Source organism: Haemaphysalis longicornis, unplaced genomic scaffold (assembly GCF_048455015.1).
Source record: "Haemaphysalis longicornis isolate Haplotype H1 unplaced genomic scaffold, Haemaphysalis longicornis Haplotype H1 scaffold_4, whole genome shotgun sequence".
Classification (NCBI taxonomy): domain Eukaryota; kingdom Metazoa; phylum Arthropoda; class Arachnida; order Ixodida; family Ixodidae; genus Haemaphysalis; species Haemaphysalis longicornis.
Window position 1 is genome coordinate 6,298,985 of NW_027526361.1, and position 20,940 is coordinate 6,319,924.

Below are 20,940 nucleotides of genomic sequence, written 5' to 3' on the forward strand. Positions count from 1 at the left end.
GCAAACACATCTCGCTGTTGCAGGCACCTGTTAGATTTTAAAAGGAACGCAAATGGTCAAAAGAGCCGCCGTAACAGAAAATTTGTGCTCACAGTGAGGTCCCAGAAGCTTGGCTTGCGCACTGTAAAGCTGCTTGTCACTTTGCGAAAACCTAGCTAAACATGAGATGTTGATTGTACAGCGTGCGTTGACAATTCAATTCTCAAGTTCACTTGCGACGAAAGCCGTAAATAAGTGATCCGAAGCCGTTATTCATCAAACCTTCCTTCAGAGTCGTTAAAATTTCATTTAAAAGACCCGTTAGAGCGGTTACATTTATATTTCTGCGCTGATCAAAATTCAGTAATTTTATTTGCCTTTTGAACACACAAAAATATTTCTTTTGAACACACAAAAGAATTTCGGGGCAGTTAAGTAGTGTTACCATTTCAGGGCATCCCACAAATGCAAGAATGCGTCTTGCTACCAGTGAAAGCGATTGAGATTGCTGTTGTAAACTGAATTTCAGAGATCGATGCTTCCTGATTTGGTTCTATTTATGCTTTTATTGAAGGCTCAAAGCCGTAGTCTGGAAAGATCGAGCTTGCTACGAGCCACAGCGTACAAGTTCATTGTCACAATTACGGCCATTCTGAGATTCGCGATGAGTCGTCGCTTTTTTTGGCGTTGTAATGAAAACTGACTGCCACTTCCATGCTATACATTGAACGTTGAGGAACCGAACTACAGCATACCACTCTTGTTTGCACCTTTAGTGCGCACATACGGCGGGAAAATGCACGAAGCGCGCCCACAGTGTCCATTCTACGGGCCGCTCAGCGGAGCATCCACACTAGCAGCGCGACGCTGTCGCCACCTACATGTCGAGCTCGTGGAGAATAACACTCTCTCACGAGGGGCATTGGATTGGATTCGATTGGATTGGCTTGGCTTGGATTGGTTTGGATTTGGATTGGATTAAAGTGGATTGTGTTGCGTCATAGCCGCGCCACGTTGCGTCATAGCCGCTCCCCGTTGCGCCATAGCCGCGGCAGGGGGTTCAAGGCACGTTTCGCCATCGACTTCATCGACAATGTCACAACAACAACAACCAATACGTAATCCATACGACTTGCAGGCGCGCCCTCCGCGGAAATGCTCTGCATTTGATCGTGCCCCTCGCGAGGGGTATGTTTCTTTTTTAAACCATTTTTATGACAGGACGTTCCTTGGATCATTCTAGTAACGCTGCCTTGAATGGTACTCCAGCGATTGCGGCCGTAAAATCGCAACCTTTGGAACCCTGTTCAGGGCCCCTTTAAAATAGCTCCGTCACAGGCAACATGGCACTGTCGGGAGATCGCGCAAAGAGCCGTGAAGTGGAAGTGGCATTGCGGCTGGCCGGGTGCTTGGTCCTCCAGCCAGCCAGGAGAACCGGTCAAGCTCTGCTGGGTGCGAAGCAGTTGTAGTTGCACGCAGGTATGGTGAACTAGAATATTCTAGTTCACTGTAGCGCAGGTTCGCTTCGGTCATCTGCAATGTCATTTCAGCATGGCCGTAATGCCTGCGGTCTTTTCAATTTCGGTTTCAAAATCTGTGATAGTTCCTGGTTGTGTGCTCCGTGCGTGCGCATATTTCAGCTGTCATATTTCACATCTGGCAGTCTATGTGGATAAGGTTTTCAAGAGGTCTGAATTTTGCCTTCAAGCCTTGTCTCCTGGCAGCGGAGCGCGACAAAGCGGAAATTTTGCTCCGTCCAATAGCTACCACGTGTCCCATTTCCACGAGCGAGCTGTTTACAAATGCAGCACGCCAAGTGTAGGGGTACCACCTGCCTGGTTTTAAACCAGCCCGACCGTTTTTTTTTTAAAGAGCGGTCCGTTGCCGGTCCATACTTAAAACAGGCCATCATTGGCCGGTTTTTTGGTCCTTGTGCTGGGATTACGTCCATTTTGGCATTATGTCAGCGTCAATTCAACAAAGATGATACATATGTCGACAAGCTTTAAAAACGAATTAAACTTTTTATGCACCACGTTCCTCCCGCTTCCCCCCCCTTTCCTTCTGCCCTCCCTGAAGGGCCAGATGGGCGCTTGGCAACCCTAGCCAAGCGCCTATCATCAGCCCCGGCCGCTAAGGCTTTTATGGAGGCCGCATGTCGGTGTCTCACTGTCTGGACTGCTTCGTTCCTGAAGGCTTGTAGGAAAATAAAATAAAAAATTGTACATTCACAAAAGTGGAACTGTCGCATGTGCGAGTGTGTAGCCTGTATTTCAACGAAACAGCCTGCACGTCCTCAATCGTAGAGGCTTGAAGGTGTACAGGAGCCCTGAAATTTAACCCTTCCGCCTTTGTAAACAAAATAATTGTCGGTATATGTGGCAGATAATATTTGATTTCCTTTTCAACCTATCATCACCATTTTAAGCCCACTCCAGGGCAAAGGCCTCTGCCACCTGCTCCTGTCTTGCGCTATGCGAATGCGTTCTTCAGCACCAGACTTCTTCATCTCGCCCATCGAGTGTTTTCTGCAATGCATTTGTGCCAGCCCTACTTAGCTACTTTATTTGAATTTGAGCCCTACTCTACCCTCATCCCAGGCCTTCTGTTCCAAAGCGGTGCTCCTGTCCTCCTTTCCCTTGCACGTTTGGCCACCTTAAGTTTCCTCTCCGGCCCAGCCAGCCCTGGGTGGAATGGCAAAAGTAATGCCCCCCATGTGTCTCGTGGGGGCTGTGCCATGGGCCACGTCCTGTGTGCTGCCCCTGCCGCACCCAGCAGACCTTTGTGCTTTTAATGCGAACCAGGGGGGCTCTGCATCAGCCACCAAATGCCGCATACGCTCTACAAATCCAGCCAGGGCCCTCAATAGAGCATCCTGCTTTGGCACGCAACACATCCCCATTCCACTGTTCGTGGTGCCGCATCCATCATTTGACAAGGGTCTGCCAAGGTGGCGGGGAGGCAAAGGTTTAAGGGTGGAAGCAGTGGCAAACGAGGCAGTTTGGGGATGTGTGCAGCGCTGTAAAATGTTTTGCTAACCTCAGAGCAACCAGTATTTTGAATCTGCTAGCAAAGTGTGTGAATAGCCAGGCCTTCTGCAGATAAGTCTGTGTCTCCAGTGTGGCTGAGAATGAAGTCTTATTTGTCTCTCTCTTTTTTTTTCATTGCAGCCCACAGAGGTGACGATGAGCTTGACAGGGCAGTGGTGAGTTGTTTGTTCTGGAACTACTTGATAGCCCTTCTGGGCTCTCAAAAGCCCCTTGCGAGTGTTCGTGCATGCATATGCGTTCATTTGCTATGGATATGTCATTGTAGCTTGATGGCCCTGGCAATAAACGCATAAAATAATGGATTAAAGATGCGCGTATTCATAAATATTTTGTGCACACGCAGTACATCTCTTCTGTGTCCATTTAGCTGACCCCATTTATGTCAGCCTTGTATGCAAAGCATGTCTTGGCAAAAACTGGCAAGATGTTTTGTTATCACTTATCTGGTGCTCCTACTTTGACACTGAATTCGGCTTGCAGTAAATAAGTTTACGAGAGCACTGCAGCAAGCGCAGTGCCTACACTGAGGGCTGGATGCACCTGCACTTCTCGAACAGCCCTGATAAAGTGTCCTGCACATGAACGCCAGTTGGGTTTCAGCACACACACGTCTGCTATTTCCATTACGGGAGTGACCTGGGGAGCACTAAAAGGTGGAACCTTGATGTAGCAGGTTGCAACAGCATTTTCTAAAGCACACTGTTAGGCAGCTGCCCACTTATTGGTGCAAACATAGTTGGTGCCCTTGCAGCTATAAAAACTGAAGCAGCGGTTAATGTATGTAGTTGTGGAACATAGCCATTTCTATCTTAATGGGGCTGTTACCATGAAAGCTTCCGGAATATTTCTGCCTGCGAGAAGCAAGTTCATTCAAGCCTGCAGTTGCAGTTTACTGGTTGTGCTCATATTGTGCATTAGTGCACAGGGTAGTGGAAACAAACTGCTGTTCTTCTCCTGACGAGTGCGCTTTTGCTAGGCGCGCGTATACGGGTGCTTTGCACTGCCAGAATGGGCGAGAGCTTAGCCCAGTCGTGCTACCTCATCCTCTTGGAAGCGTGTGCTGGGCACGTGTTCTAGAGCAGTCATTGCGTATGCCTGCCTCGGAGATGTGTAAAACGGGGGGTGTCTGCCCTCCTTTTTTTTTTCTCTTCGGCGATGTTTCTCTGAAGCACTCTGACCTCAATGATGTGGATCTGGTGAGTAACATAGGCCGGGCAGTGGCAGAGCTAAACCAGGGCTGGTGGGTGCATGGTGCATTCGCATGGGCACTACTGTGGCATTGCCTTTCTTCCTTGTTTTTCAAGAACCTGCATGTGACCCAGTATTGTTAATGCCGTAACTGTTCAATTCACTGTTCAGAATGGCCCTAGGAATTGGGCCGGAATGTTTCTGGTTTCCAATTTTCGTGGAGCATTTAAGGATCGATATTGCTTGTGAGTGCAGTGTGCTGCCGTCATATGAGCGACTATCATCTTGCAAATCGACAGTGTACTGCTGCTTCTCATTAGCGTCTCGGTGCTTGGCTCGGTTTTTGGTCCTACGTGTTAATAACCACTGTGGCGCCTAATTTGTATGCTTGAATGGACAAAAAAACTTCCTACTAATACAACTAGCTGAGGAGATGGAAGCGGCTGCTTTTGGTCTTGAATTCACTTGTGCTTTGCCAAGTTTCTGGGACATGGTGGTAAAAACAGCATGTCCCAATTCTTTACTTCATGGTCTACATTATAGCATAGTTTTATCATACAATGTCAGAATGCTGCTTAATGGCTTTCAAGTTGGCCAGTGTATGTGTGTGGAAGGTGGAGGGTTTGATACCAAGCCTTAGAAACTAGTGCTGCAGCTTTTCTGCAACTTTTCTGTGTTGTAGCATTGATGTGTGTCTGTGCCGGACTATTTGTTTTAGTTGAAGCAAGTTTTGAAAAATCAGGACAAATGGGGTTGCGTTAGCTCATCGGTGTATATTATATGAGCATAACCAACAGTAGTACACTAGTTGGCATGATTAATGTGCAGCCCTTTGCTCCTGCATAGAGCACTGCACTGGCCGGAATTTGTAGGCCAGGCCCGGCCTGGTAGAGACAAGGCCCGGTACGAGCCCGATAAATTTTTAAAATACTGGGCAGGCTGTTGTTTTAAATATCAGCCCGAGTGCGACACTCTAAACATGAGCCCGAAAAAGTTTGGTCTGTTTAACCTAAAATTAAGCGTAAAGCAAATATATTTAATTTCAATGTTCTAAATTTGGAACTATCTTTGTGAAGCATAAATATCTTGACATAGAAAATGAATTTTCGGAAATCTCAGTGAAATATGCACTTCATTTGCGGCTGTCTTCAACTCAAGGCACATCAAGGATTATTTAAATGATGCTGAGAAAGGTAGATAAGTAACCTGTTTATTTATTCATTTCTTGAACAGATAGTGCACATTTCGTTGTTTCATTCAATTCGTTTCACTGAGAACTTCTTCTTACTTGTTTTTGGCGCTAGTACACTCTGCAGAGATATACAGTGAAATCTCTTTGATACGTTTTTCACGGGAACCGGAAAATAATGCGTATTATGCGAAAATCATATTATCCAAAGAAGTTAAAAACAGGAGGAAAATAAGCATAATCCATTAGCAACTGACTTTTATTGAGTGACATTGAAGTTACTGGTCAATTTGTGCAGCACTTTCTTTTTTTCAATGTCCAGGACTACATTCTTCTGCAACGTAAAAAGAGAAGCTAGCGGTATTTTTTGCTATGCCGGGCGCTGTTTTGTACAAAAATTCTTCGTGCCCTAAATCGGTGAATCCAGCCGCCGGACGCTTGAAAGTCTTCAGTGTGCAAGAAGAACATGGATACGTCAACTTTTTCGCGTAGAACTGACCCTTCGATGTTGACTCCTGCCACTCTAACTTCCTCGAAGCATGTAAGCAGGACGCCTTCCGGTGCGATTATGATACGTTTTGCAAGATGGCGCCGTGTATCACCTGACGTCATTGAATGGAGCGGCCACTCCTGGCAGCGATGCTTTCGCCTCAAAACCGGCACTGCCACGACTTCAGAGGCTCCACAACATACAGATCGTGCGTTGTTGGACAATGGTTTGAGCTAGTATAGCGAAGAGTAAGCATAAGCTTTTTGGAAATGTCAGTCATAATCCACTTTCGCGATTGTGTTATTCAGTTTTTAGCAAAAATGTGATTGTATCAAACGCACGAAGATTCATTATTTCTAAGGGATGTTTGCCGGGAATAAAAAAAAACGTATTAAGCCAAAAAACGTATTATGACAAATCGTATCAACGAGATTCCACTGTAGTTTAACTTTTAGTTTTCTCAATTTAATTCGCTAAGGTTCCTTTTCGATTTGTCCCTGGTGCCTGTCCAAGTAGAACCAAGTTCTTCCCATGCTCGCAAAGTTGTCTACCCAAAAAGTCTTTCATTGGCAAAAAATAGTGTATAAGAGTGTAAGGAAGACCCAAGGGTGCATTAGCTTATCTTTGTTGGCAAGGTCTGCACAAAGTACAAAGTCCAGGTCACGTTTCCTTTGTTCTTTTTTAGTTCGAAAAGCAGAGAAAAAAGACAATCTTACTCTTCGTCCGGAGTCCTCTCGTTTTCTGACACGCTCGCTCCCACTGTGCTTGTGGAGCCCATACGTTTTTGTTTTTTATTATTGACTTGAAGACTTTCTTAGTGCAATATGTCATTTTGCTATTCTAAGTGCAATACGTCATTTTGTTATTTTTAACGGTGCCTTAGTAACTGCAGTTCGCCTTTTTGCCATCAATTTAAAATTTGTGGCACACGACTGCCGGGCTGAGCTTGGGTTTTTGGGCCGGCCCAAGCCCATGCAGTGCACTACTCCTGCATGCTTTTTCTTTCCTTTATGAGCTGTAGTCTTGATAAATTGGTTGCCTGTCCGTGCAACAAAAATGGTACTTTCAGCATGTACACATGTTGGATCAAAGGTTAACTAGCACCAAAGGAAAATTTGACATCTACTTTAATCCCGCCTTACAGTTACAATGGAAAGCTGTTCAAGATTACCGCAATTAGAGACTAGCTTTTCTTTGTTGCTGCATGGCTGCATTCCAGTGGACTTCAAATTTTCCTTTACAGAAACTTGCTCCACCTTGAGAGCTTCCTGTAAACCATGCCGCATAAGAATGTTTTGTTTTTCTTACCAATTTACAAGAAACTCTTGCGCAGCCATTTGTTTGAGCGGTTTACGGTGCCTTGCATTCCACTGGGGGGGTTCACTTGAAAGTACTTAAAGAAACTGAAATAAATTTGTGAATTCAAAATATTATCAAAAATGGGCTGCGTACAAAAGCTGTCCTTTAAGGCAAGTTTTTTTTATAGTCGCTTATAACCAGTTTTATAACAGCAGTTGGCACATCGCTCGTAATGAAGCGTTTCAGCTAGTAGCGAATGCAGTTAGTTCCTGTTCATTAATTTGAAATATGTCAGGCTTGCTAAGTGCTGTGACCAGTGCGATTTTTTGGTTTCAGAGTGGGAATTTGCAGGAAACGGCCTGTTGATTTTGTGTCTTCCTTTACAGAGGTGTCTGTCAAGCCTAGGATAAGTCAATGAACATTGTTATGCAAAACTGATTTGGCTTGACAATCTTAAAGAAGACATGGCAGGCGAAAATAGGGCTGATGTGGGAGTGGTTACTTTTCTGCTGTGTTTTTCTTCTTTAGTGCTTAGCTGTTCCCTCAGAATTCAAAGTAACGTGGGTGCCATAAAAAGGATTTGCTGATCTTGTGGGTTGTTTTGTGGGAGCCGCTTGTGAACGGGATTCAACGCTGGACATTTCTTGCTGGCAGGCACCAGGCAGTTGTGGCTGAGAAATAGTCGCCTGGCTGCCGAAAGCTGCCCACAGGCTGCCATCGCAGTTGGTTACCACCGAGTGTCCCGTACATGGAGGCTGATGTGTGGCGCCCCTGGTGCTTTTGCAGAGTTCAGGCAAGGCTTCCAAAAGGGCGAGCAGTGCGCCCCCCAACAGGCGGGCGGTGCTAGCCACGCCTGTCAAGCCTTCGCAGCAGCCCACAACAGCTGCGACACCATCCAGTGAGTGTGTGGCTTGACAAGGGAACGCTGGCCCTCTGAATTCACAAGTGCTGGAAATTGCTTTTGCCTGCTATAATTGGGCAGTTTATTTTATGCGCAGTGCTGTCATTATGCAGCAGGAGCTTAAAATGTATTGTGCTCGTTGTGTTAATTTTTTTTAACCGTTTTTTTTTTTTTCCAGTTCTCTGCTTATTGTAGTGTTGGAATCAGTGTCTTGTTCTTCTGCTGTGTAAGGTGCAGGGTTAAATGCGTGTAGAACTTTGAATCAATAATTGGGCAATTGATGCATTTAATACCCTGCAGCAGAGAGCCAAGTGGGTTTGTTGTCTTTTCTTTTGTTTAATTGGGGCCATAAACTATTCCACACTGAATTCTTTCCCTCTGTAAACTCTTTGTCGGTGTTGAAAATGCCCATTGTAGCCGAGTGGTAACAAGCATGCCCTTAGCATTGCAAAATATTCCAACCATCAGGGTTGTGGTAATCTCTGCAGGTGTTGGCATTTAAGTTAGATTGACGTGGAAATCGGCGGTGTTGCTCGTCCGTGGCGAACTGCAAACTTGCATTCTGATAAAATCCGCTTCCAGCCTATGGGAGCTGTGAATTCGCACGGGTCCTGTTTAAAAGTGCTGCCTCTGAAGTGGAGCTGCATTAAAATATTCTATAGTGTGTGCTGCTTTTGAGTCTACTGTCATGAGAAGTGCCCGCACCAATGAGCTCATTCGTCATGCTTTTTAGTTATGCTGAAGCTGTGCACAGTCCTGTTTGTTTTGTGTTGGTAACAAGTTTTGACCACAACCTTTTTATTTTTCTTTTCCTTTGCCAAGCACTCACCCGAAAGCATAGCTTGAAAGGCGCCCCTCCTGTTAAGACTGCTATATCAGGTACCTAACTCCTTTCTAACACTTGTCTCCTAGCAGTCTGCGCATGCGCTTGTAGTTTTTAACGCCCACACTTTTGTTGCTGAATTTTTTCTAAGCATGGCCAAAGACTTTGTGTGCGGCATCTTTTGATAGCAGGCATAGTTTATACACAGGTAATGCGGCACTTGCACCAGCCTGAAGGCTTACGTTTTAGCATTCGTAGCAACACATGCAGAAACTTGAAATAACGTTAAAGGCTACAGTACAATTATTTTTTGTGCATGTGTTTGTTGGCCTTGCTGTTTACAGTTACATTCTATGTAATAATCTTGTATGCTAACTTCTATTACGTTGTTAGCTTGGTTTTTTGTGTGGCATTTTGCTGCAGCTTTTGTTTGTGTGGGGTAATGGTAACGGTTTGCTACACGGCTTCGGCAAAGTGTAATCGTGCAACGTTTCCGAGTTGGTAAGCACTCAACAAAGGGGTGTGGCCAAGCTAAACAAGTGCAGTGCATCAGTGACACAAAACATCCCCTGTGAGGGTGCAGAGTGACCAGAGTACAGTCTGTTGGCGTCGTTCAGGCTCTCCTAATGGCACCGAAGGAGCGTCTGCTAAACAGCTGTTGTGGCTGCCATGCTGAGCCTATCCTTCAGGAAGAGTGATCGCTAAGTAATTTCAGTGTAATATAAGTTTTTGGAATCAATAGCCATATCCTCTCGCAGTTCTACCAGTTTCTAACGGCAAGCGTGTACCGGTTGCTACAGTGACTTGATTTTTAAAGGGGCCATGAAGACAAAATACAAATGATTTTATTCAAAAGCTTTGGTGTTTTGTAGTGCCCTCAGTGCTTGTCAGGCAGCAAACGATGCTTTATTCACTGAGAAACCAAACATTTTAAGCCAGAATTTAAATTACCCCGCTAAATCGCATGTTTTGTGGCCGGCAATTACTTATCCAGGGCAGGGCCTTGAAGCTAAGGATCGTATGCTCACCAGGCCTGCTACCACTCCACAGGAAACCATTGGGTTACCTTGTTTATCTCCTGGTTTCAGAGCTGGCGCTGCAATGCCACTGAAGTACCAGTGTTTGCACTTTGCGTCTCGCCACACTTGTACACCTGCCGTATTTTAGCAGCAGAGCTGTTTGAGCTTGTGCTTGGTTCAGTGGCGGTCGCAAAATGTGTTTGCACAAAACAATATGGAGTGCACGGGAGCGTGCGGCTTGTGGGGATCACCCGGCATCATCCAAGCTTGCACGTGGGCTTGTGCCACGTTGAGAGCTCGCAACGAAGCCAGTTGTCGCTAGTTCTAGCGCGTGCTAACGCAGTCCACTTTGAGAGAGATGTGAAAGTTTGCGGACAAAACAATCTGGGCCTGCCAGTCATGGAGAACTTCCAGTTCAGAAATCCATGTGAGGTGCACGAGGTCGCGGGTTCGATTCCCGGCCGCGGCGGCCGCTTCTCTGATGGAGGCGAGAAGCAAAAACGCCTGTGTGTACGAGATTTTGGCGCACGTTAAAGATCCCCAGGTGGTCAAAATTAATCCGGAGCCCTCCACTACGGCGCGCCTCATCGCCTGAGTTGCGTCGGCGCGTTAAACCCTACAATCATCATCATCAATCCATGCGAGGTGCAACAGCTGAGTCTCGGACGAAGGGAGAAGGGCCGCCAGCTCTTCTGTTTCTCCAGCCTTGCACCACAAGTGCAAGCTGCGCCAGTTTTTTTTTTTCTAATAGTTGATGGTAGTCGTTTCCTATGACTTGACAAGCATGGTCCTGTAAGAGGGCGTGCCGCTTATGTCAGTTGGCCAGCCTTGTGTCCGACAAGCCCAACATGTCCAATGGCTGTGTTAGGCACTGTCAGCCGGCAAAGTGCTGCACTAACTATGAAGTTTACGTGTTCGTTCATAGCTTTCATATTTACTTCACAATTCTTAATGCTATAAAAAGAGTGCATTTAAGCGGGAATAGCAGGTTCTGCAAGCTTACAATTATAAGCTCTACCTAACTTGGTTAGCTTTTGCCAGCCTCAGCCAGTTGCACAGCTGCCCATAATACACGATGGGTTCTAGTGCGGGAAATGAGCTGCATAGTGGGTCTCATGGTCATTTGCTTTTTTCCTAATTATGTAGGTTGAGTGAAGCTTTGCGTTAAAAGCAATCTTTCGAATGCACCAAACTTGTGTTCTGTCTATATGCCCCCTTTAAGGTTGTATTTTATCAATCTCTCGTTATCCTTGTCATTCTTGTTTTTTGTTGTTGTTGTTGTTTTCCTGGTAGTTCGTGCAATAAAATGCAAGTTGCTGTGTTTGCCCCCCTTATGTAGTGCTCCATCGGGAACAACCACTAAGGGAAAATAAGTGGTAAAAAGAATTTTGGCTTTGTAATGATTCCAACTGATGGCCAGGGAGTTTTTGTCAGTTTCACAAGGAATTCCTTCATTGGCCGCATGACTGCGGTAATAAAAATTTTGCAGCAGTTCTTGTTTTTAAACCAGAAATGTCACTGTGCTCAGCATCTCACTGTAACGTGTTCTGGTGGGACTCATTGGTTGTTTGAACTACGTCGAAGCCATTGGCATCACTGCTGGGATGATACGAGAAAGAAGTGTAGCATGGCACAAGTCGAACTTCTATGAGGTGCGGTCACAGTGTTCATGTCCCATTGATCCTGGCGCCTTGAAATGGGGGTGTTATCCTCCTTGGGACGAATTTACTAGCTTTAAAAATTTCTCTCCCAACAGCAAATGCAGGCGCTGTGGATGAAGAGATGTTCATCAGGTCCTTCGAGGAAGTCCCAAAAGTGCAGGTAACTAACTGTTCCCTTTGGGGCGACTTAACTGCCCTTAATGCCTTTCCAATTATGGTTCCCCTGAGAACTTCCAACCGACCTGTTCAGGACATGTGGGGTTCCCCTCAAAAGTTAAGCAATACAGTGGAGCGGATTTAAAATAAAATTTCCAGCAGCAAAGTAATGAATTCCCTCATTAACAGTCCCATGATAAATCCCGGTCCCCCCTTCCCATCCTTAGACACACACCGTTACGCTAGAATGTACTCTTTTTGCTTTTTAAGCCCACTCCCCACTGCTTGCTCCCAAATCAAGTTGCGTGACAAAGAAAAAAAATGCACGGTTATCGCACCATCTCAACTAGACATTTAGAACCCGTGGGTGAGCAATTTTTGCCCAGGTCGTCAATTTTTTACTTTTGAAAAATTAATAGGCGCAATGGCAATTGTGTCGGCAAAGTTTTTAAGTGCAGCCAAGTTCAGGTCGGTACAGTTGCTGTCATGAGCTTATTCTGCGCTTGTGCTGCAATGCATATGGTATGGGCAGTTAGTTGGTTAGTACAAAAAGGCGTTCTTTTTGTCGGCTGAGTACTAATGGTGCAGTGTGTTGCTGCTGTTGGCATTGAGTTTTGCTGAGGAGGACAGTGGGGCTGTTTGGATGTCAGTCTTGGATATATGGCACGAATAGTCCACGTGCTGTTTGAGGACTCTCTTCACCATGGAGAACGATGTGTTGGCTCACTTTTTGAAGTCAGCGGAGAGTTCAAAATTGGTAAATGTGAAAAACCCCCAGAATCTACACCTGGGCTTGTCATACCCACAATGTCCGGGTATTGATTTACGTGTGCCCACTAACGTTTCCTACTGTTGTTGGCTTTGGGTTCCAGGTTTACTCTGCGAAGGATTTGGAGCAGGAGCTCACAAAAATCAGGCAGGTTCTGTCTGATGCAAGTGCCGACTGGGAGCGAAGAGTTGACGTGGTGAGTGAGCCTCTTCCTCTTCCACGGTTGATGTAATAGCCATGGCTGTCTGCAAATTGTAGCTGATCTGTGCAGAAACAGTTGTCCTCTTCCGGGGCTGTTTTGTTTGGAAATATATTGTGAATTTGATTCCACTTCTTTTCCCGCTGCTGCGTTTGGTTAAAACTCGGCTCTTCCCTGAAAAGAAGCCCTGGCAAAGGGGCACTCTCCGAGGGCAGTACAGGGAGCGTACAACAGAGCATTGGCGCCGCCCTCGAGGTGGTCGCGGCGAGACTTAGTGATGTCGCTTACAGACTGTTGCTGCTTTGTGAACTGAGCACGTTCTAATGCTAATTGCCCGCCAGGGATGAAGTTTTTCCGGTTTCCAACATGGCCATGTTTTCAGGACCAGCTAACGCCTTTGTGTGGTGCATGATAAAAGTGGTTGCTGACATTTTTGTCTGTCCGTGGGCAGAAGAGCAACTGAATGGCAGCCCTCAAAGTGGGCAAGAATATGCTGTGCCGACTTCGTTGGCGGTAAACCATTGACGGATCCAAGATCACTCTCATATGCGCCTATGATTTTCCCTTTGGCCTAGCGCAAAAGGCGTAGGATCGCTGGAGATAGTCCCTTTATGATAGTTTCTGTGTTGCCTCTATTGCTTCGTGTCAGCTAATTATTTTCGTGTCTGTGAATCACATAAGCCACTCCCAGCTGATGGAATGAGCATGCATTTGGTTGGCGACTATGAGCGCTAATGTTACCTCCTTTTGTGTCTCTACTCGGGGCCCCCCCCTTTTTTTCCCCCTCTGAGACGCAGTTTTTTTATCACCCACTTCAAGCCATCATATTTCTTGACTAGCTGTACGAACTGTCCTTTACTGGCGACCGCACACTACAGCCAAATCACCGGTGCCAATGATTTGGGTGAAAAAAAAAAAGCGTGCGAGTAGAGTACTCATCAGCTGTTTCGCGCTTGGGGAGTGCGATTTGTTTCGTTCTTGTGCAGTGCTCTGAATGAAGAGCAAGCACAGCCCTGCTGCACACAGATAACAAACCAACACTCTTCTTATTTTTGTTTTTATGTTCTAATGTATCGATGTGGTGTGTAAATAGCATGGGAGCAAAGAAAAGGCCAAGAGGAGGGGGAGGGGGACATACAGCACTCAGGAAATTTCGTGGGGTGTTCTGACACCAAAACGCCACCCAAGGCTACGCCACTGGTTAGAATACATTTGTTGCACGCAATGCTCACGCGTGTAGGGCGTTTTTGCAGAATTTTGGCTTAATGCAAAAAAGCCAACCCAGTAGGTCATGTCGTGCCGTTAACTTTCAATTGGCATGTACGTGCTGCAGAGCTATTTTTATTGCACAAACTTCGAATGTTTTGAGCGATTAATGTGTGCTGCAAACCGAATAGGAAATAGGTTGGCTGGACGGCACTTTGCGTACAGGTTTCAATCTAAGTACTGTCTATCCTAACCTGGAAGATTGAAGAAGTTGGTCAAGCATGATAAAAAATAAGCAGCGTGAAAGGTAAGGACAAGATCTGTTAGTGCTTACACAAAATTTTGAATGCGAAATAACTTCTGACGTAGATTGGTCTGAACACACATACATCATCTGCAAAATATCAGTGGCAAATACAGCCTAGAACATATTTAAAATCAATTTTAAAGTGTGCAAAGCGCAACCGAGCAGCCAGCGGAGGACCTCGCGCAATCAACATTCCCTGGATGTGGAGTAAATAAACACCCAAAGATGTCATAAGTTTGTGTTGGCCGCTTCCGCGCTGCTCTCGAGCAACGAACAATCCAGTCGTTGGCGGCGGAGGCGCCGGGATTCCGTTGGCTCATCGGGCAGCTGGCCGCGACTCGAGTTCTACAGCTATTACAGGCGCTCTATTTTTATTGCTTTTTATGCGATGGTGAATTGCATTAAAAACGTCATCTGCGCCACTTACGAGAGTGGCAATCGAATATCTGCCACAGTGTCAAGCCTAACACATCTGTAGGCAGACCGGCCAGTTGCTCCCAGCGCGCGTTTCCCCACCCACTGTCTCAAGCCTTGCACGTCATTCTCTAGCCGCGACAGCAATGTGCACTCATGGCGTATCGCATCCTCAGTCGCTTATTAATTAAGCCACTGACAAGATCAGTACGTAGGGGCATTCGCAAAAACTGCCACAGACGCAGAATCAACAGTGCTACGTCAGCTCGGCTGTGTGATATCCGTCCGACAGTCATGTGGACAGCTTTGTTTATACCAAATCCAGCCTTTCGAGGCACCCGCTGAAACCGAAACTGCGACTGGCCGCATTAAAAATGTCAAGTTAAACAACCATCATGCGCTGAGGCAGATGAGGTTTCCACACGTGATAAATAGGTCATTAGCTACTTATCGCCAAAAAAAAGCAAAATTTTTGTGTCCGTGCCCCTTTAAAAGAGGCTGTTTCGCTATTTTTATATGGACAGCGAAACGATGCTTACTCCTGTAAGCAGCAATGAGAAACCTTAACCATGTGGTGCACAGTAAAATGGGACTTTCAAGGTGACATCTGCGTAAACATCTTTCTCGTTGAGCATATTGTTCAGCGGAACCTTGAGCGCGTTAAGCCAGCTTTAAAAGAACAACAAAAGTGCGCTCTTTTTTTATGAAGAAAGTGTGCAGTTTCCCACGTGCAGACGCATATAGGGACTGTTCGTATTTGGTAGACATAGATGGATGGGCCGCTTGGACCGATAAGTCGCACTAACCTTCGCTAATTTACAAGGAGACAGCGCTAAAGTGAAACAGTAAGGGTTACACACACTAGGTGTGACAGCGTAAGCCTCCTTGTTTACGCTTGCTTGGCATATGCAGTGACCCTTCACATCGGTGCACTGTGCGCGGTCGTGTTCCTCGCACACGCCGAAAACGTGCTTGCTGTCGTAAAGTTTGGCACCCTGTCCTTCATTGGAGCCAATAAAAAAATGCAGAACAATCACTACAGCGAAATCCAGCCGGTTAGGTTACACTGGTTGCCATGTTGGACGTTGGCCTAGCATACGGCTGCGGCGGAGCTCTCCCACCAAGGGATGCCGTCGTGGCCGATGGTGGCTGGTGCAGCAAGGCGGAGCAGTACGACCTCTTTAGGTGTTGCACGCTCCCTGTAGGCAGGCCTGTGCCAGTTTGCTGTGTGATACAATGTTACTGTGTGCAGCCTAAAATGTTTGCCCCCCCCCCCCCCCAAATCCCTTTCTCTTTCTCCCCTCTGTGCTGCAGCTTCGGCACCTGCGCAGCCTGCTCATAGCGGGTGCTGCCGACTACGAGGAGCTCTTCACCAGCCTGAGGCTCCTGGAGCCTTCCTTTCAGGTCCTTGTGCGGGACCTGCGGTCGCAGGTGGTCAGGGAGGCCTGCATCACCATTGCGTGAGTGCTGCGGTTGGCACAGAGGGCCATGGTGGGAACTCTCTCTGAGGTCTTCCGAGCGGCCTTTTGTTCACACATTTCTAGAATTCTCATCCCCTCCTAAAAACTCCCCCACTGCGAGGTCAGTGTAGCCCACGAAATCTGGACTTGTTGGTCAGGTTGACGTAATTTTTGCTGCAGAGCATTTGAAAGCGTATGAATAAAAAGATTTAGAGCATGTTGTGTAAATTATTTCACCGAAATGTTAAGGTCTTTTATTTTTTGGGGGGAAGGGGCATCATCTTTGGTGTTGTAGCTTTTGCAGCGGCAAAGCTAAAATCACTGCTATGGTGTAGCGTCAAATTCAAAGGGACCCTGAAGTAACTTTGCCAGTGTCTTATTTGTGGTTCTATTGTGCAGTTTAGTTCACAAAAATTCAGATGCCTAGTTTGAGAGGTGACTGGAGGGAAGACACCATAGTCAGGGGTGAGACAGCTGCGCATATTGCGCTTTTTTGATACGATTCCATTTTCCTGCGCCAAGCTGCTCCAAAAGCACAAAAATGGCGAAAATTGCGCCAAACTGCTCCAGAAGAGCCTCAACGGCACGGATTTTGATGCTCATGTCAGTTTCGGCAGGGACGAAAGCCTCCCGCATCCCGGTCACCGCTTTTATCGTCTGTCAATCGCTAACACACAAATGGCACAAATAGAAAGACTGAAACGAAGCAAGCGATAGCTTCTAAAACTCGATTCGCTTTCCGTCCGGGTTCGCTGAAACGGACTTCTGGATTAGGCATCGCTGTGGCAACAAACATGGCCGCCGCCTGATCTGGCTGCTACGAACGCGCTCAGTGCGCATCGCTGATATTTTCCCTGGTTTATTTTGTGCTATCAGCTGGGTTCCAGTCTATTAATTCTATCTGTTGTGGCTCTGAACAGTGACGTTAACGCGGGGATATGGTTTGAGATTGGTGCCAGATTACAGGAAGTTGCGCGGCTCAAAAAAAAAGTTCATTGAAATGTGGGGCCTACGACTTCGGCGTGGTTTGTCCTTGAGTGCGAAACGCGGTGCGCGCGTCTATAATCGGGTTCGTGAAGTGAATTTTTTGGCTCTTTGTGGTGTTATAAAATGCTGAGGTGTTGCTGCGCTTGGAAGCGTGATTGCGAGCCTCGGGGATGGAACGGTCGACACGAAAGTTGCGGGCCGTGCTGCGGCGCCGCGACCTGTTCACGCCGCGACTACACGGTTGCCATAGAACACGACTATAACACTTGATATATGCAAAGTGAAATTGAATGCAAAAATCTAGGTGGCTAAACAGTAACGCTACTCAAATGACCATAGGGTGAACCTGCGCCCCGGGGACTGAAACGCGGTTATGCTGGTTGGGCTATGCGAGCGTTGCTCAACTGAAGTTGCTCAACTGTTGCCGTAACTACAGTCGTTCGTACAACGCAGCCTGGGATTACAAAAATAATAATTTTAGCATTGAAACGGCAAAAAAGTGCCACAATCGCGGAACCCTTAAATTTGATAAGAGTTTTAGCAGTCCATCTGTTCCGTCGTGTACATAGTTACCGTGCTGACCGGGACTCGTCTGGGCACTTGGGCATTCGTAACAGTAGGGGGAATAGTTCCGCGGGCCTGCCTTCGCCTTGTCCGCGCCTCCTCGCCCTTCCGCGCGCGCTAGGCGCTATCCGGTCCCGGTCAACCCGGTAACAAAATAACCAACAGAACAGACGGACTGCTAAAATTCTCTAATGTTAATGGCAGTTTTGTTGTCAGTGTTGCGTGCAGCCGCAACACAATATCACCAGTTAGGAAAAAGGTAGTGCAGTTAGTACTTTGTGATACTCTTAAAAACTCTTTCAGGTAAGGCTGTTTCAGTGTTCTGTGTATTCAAAACTGTTTGACATGTCCACTTGACCCTGGAAATTGCTGAAATAATGATTTTTTAAGCTCACAAGACGATGTATTAAATGTCCCTAACTGCTCCAAATCAAGTGTCTTCTGCTCCAAAATCGAAATTTTGCTGCTCCGAAAACTGCTCCCAAATCTGTTTGGGCTGTCTCACCCCTGCATAGTTATTACACCGTACTGGTTTGCAGTGTGTTTTGATGCTGGCTCAGCCTCTACAATATGGTTAATGTCAAATTTTCCTTCTTTTGTCGCAAGTAAATTGTACGGACACTTTAGCAAGCTGCTAAACTTGGCCCTGGGGACTTGGGAGGGTGGCACGAGGAAGCAAGCTTTGAGCCCACTTTTGCTCAAAAGCTTGGAACGTGGCCTACACATTGATACAATCGGAGAGTGCCTGCTACTGGCCACTTGAGAGGAGTAAAGAAGGTGCCTCTGCAGGTACTTGTCCCAGCAGCTGGGCCAGAAGCTGGACCACTTCTCGGAGGCGGTGCTGCCCGCGCTGATCAACCTGATCCCCAACTGTGCCAAGATCATGTCGACATCGGGCATTGTGACGATCCGCTTCATCATCCAGTACACGCACGTGAGCCGGCTGATCCCGGTGATCACGAACAACCTGAACTCCAAGTCCAAGGACATCCGGCGGTCGTGCTTCGAGTTCCTCGACCAGCTGCTGCACACGTGGCCGACGCACACGCTGGAGCGGCACGTGGCGCTGCTGCAGGAGGCCATCCGGCGGGGCATCAGCGACGCGGACCCCGAGGCGCGGGCCTTCTCGCGCAAGGCCTTCTGGGGCTTTGCCGACCACTTCCGCGAGCAGGCCGACGGGCTGCTGCACTCGCTCGACTCGAGCAAGCAGCGCATGCTGCAGGGCGAGCTTTGCATGAGCAGCTCCTCCTCCTCCAGCTCGCTCAACTGCCGCCTCAAGCACTCGGCCTCCAGCCACGGCTCCATGGAGAACCTCAGGTGCGCCCATAGGTTGGCAGGTTCACACACTTGACACCCGCAACTCGCCACTCATGAGTGAGTAGTAGTCAGCCTTGCCATCGTTTTGGACTGGCGAGTGTGAGTGAGTGCGAGCCCCACAGGCAGCGAGTCCCACTCACCGCTGGCAAGTGCGAGCGCCACTCGTGGCAAGCCCCTGCCACCACTCGCCAGCGCGAGAGCAACTCGCTGGGAGCCCGCTCACCACTTGAGAGTTCTAGTGCCACTAGCCATGAGCCCCGCTCACCACTCGCGAGTGCACTTGCACTACTCGCACCAATTGCGGGGCTTACCGCGGTGAGCGCCACTATTGCGCTTGTACTCGCTGTTCGCTATTTGTCACTGCAGCCGCTCGCTGTTATGGTTGTTAATGGCAGGATTGCCTTTAGCTTTGGAAATGCGTTTTCACTGAGCTCCTGCTATGGGGCACCCTAGAATTAATCCTCTGGTGGCGTGGCCTTCTGATGCCGTAATGCACTAATACTGTTTGGTTTCACGACTCGTGGAGGGTCTGCTGCACATACTCGCGAGTGAGTGCGGGTGGCGACGACGAATGGTGAGCGTGAGTGAGTGCGAGTGGTCACAGCAGGTGGTGAGCGTGAGTGGGTGTGAGTGCTGGAGGGCACTTAGTGAGCGTGAGTGCGAGTGCTGAGGGCGAGTGTAAGTGAGTGCGTGAGGAAAAATATATTTTTCTGTGTGAGTGAGTGGCGCCCAGTTTTGCCGAGGTATGGGTGCGGCAGTGAGGGAGGGAGTGGGGGCGGCAGCTGGGCGGGTCGCTCCCTGACGAGCGATAATCGTGCAGTGGATAGAACTGCACCTCAAGTTCTCTTGCTTTGGTGCAACTAGACAAATAATTGTGTGCTTTCTGGCAGTACCCTTGCTTCCAGTGCCAGCCCCGTCTTCATCACCAGCCTATCACGGCCACTGCAGGGCACAGGCCTCTCCCATTAATCTCCAATTATCCCCGCAAACCTCTTGATCTCATCTGCTTATCTAACTTTCTGCCGCCCCCTGCAACGGTTGCCTTCTCTAGGGATCCACTCTGTTACCCTTAATGACCAACGGTTATCTTGCCTTCGCATTACATGCCCTGCCCACGTCCATTTCTTCTCAATTTCTACAATATGTCCTTAACACGCGTTTGTTCCCTGACCCACTCCGCTCTCTTCTTGTCCCTTAACGTTACACCTATCATCTTCTGTTCCATTGCCCGCTGAGTCGAACCTCGTCTTACTTAAGCTCAACTTCATCCTTGCGCAGTGTAAAGCCTCCATTGCAGCTAAGGTGCCCACACCCCCACTCTCCGTGCACATTGCTGCTTAGCTCTGAAAATGCGCTCTTCCTGTGGCGTGCAGGCCTGGAAGTGGGGCTGCAACTATGAGCCGGAGATCCAACTTGCCAGTCTACAACAACACCAGAAGTGCTTCCGGTACGTCACTGGTTGGAACCTCAACCGGAGGGGAGGGGGGGCGTTGCGATTATTGACTTATTTGGCTGGCTTTACAAGATGTTTTGTTTGCCAACAACGTGGCAGTTACTGGTCTACTGTAACCTATGTAACACCACCAGATGACACTTGTCTCACCACTTGCTGCCGTGGCAGCGCCTCAAGAAAGACTGCAGTGCAACTTGCCAATAGGGAGTTTTAGAATAGGGGAAGCCGGCGTTGGGGGCCCTCAAGAAGCTAGGAGAACCCAAACGCAAGGCGCTCGCGCGCGGAGAGTTTTAGAAGAGGGGTGCCCCCGACAGCCCGCAACCGGCTTGCGTTGCTCAGCTCGGCTCGGGTGATGGAAACTTTAGGCTTAGTGTCGTGGCGGAAATTTGATCGCCGCTATCTGTGCAACTGCGAATGACAATCCGTAACACAACTTTTCACCACACTATCATCCCCTTTCTCGCATGTGTAAGTGTATTTCAGCTATAACTGCCGTTTCAGCGATCGGT

The 20,940-nt window shown here is 47.7% G+C and overlaps 1 protein-coding gene across 8 annotated transcripts in view; it reads left to right on the forward strand.

Moving 5' to 3' along the window:
• The window catches only part of LOC144178171 (CLIP-associating protein 1-B-like), a 208,316-nt gene that overhangs the window by 143,719 nt on the left and 43,657 nt on the right, over nucleotides 1-20,940 (forward strand). For 4 of the 8 annotated variants that reach the window (XM_077705787.1, XM_077705791.1, XM_077705786.1 and 1 more), the window contains 9 exons: nucleotides 3,150-3,184; nucleotides 4,199-4,225; nucleotides 7,982-8,093; nucleotides 8,919-8,975; nucleotides 11,695-11,759; nucleotides 12,628-12,720; nucleotides 15,965-16,110; nucleotides 18,451-18,978; nucleotides 20,352-20,425. In XM_077705787.1, the coding sequence (XP_077561913.1) occupies nucleotides 3,150-3,184; nucleotides 4,199-4,225; nucleotides 7,982-8,093; nucleotides 8,919-8,975; nucleotides 11,695-11,759; nucleotides 12,628-12,720; nucleotides 15,965-16,110; nucleotides 18,451-18,978; nucleotides 20,352-20,425 (1,137 nt within the window). The remainder of the gene's footprint in view (nucleotides 1-3,149; nucleotides 3,185-4,198; nucleotides 4,226-7,981; nucleotides 8,094-8,918; nucleotides 8,976-11,694; nucleotides 11,760-12,627; nucleotides 12,721-15,964; nucleotides 16,111-18,450; nucleotides 18,979-20,351; nucleotides 20,426-20,940) is intronic. The other 4 variants (XM_077705788.1, XM_077705793.1, XM_077705789.1 and 1 more) reach the window with 3 other exon arrangements.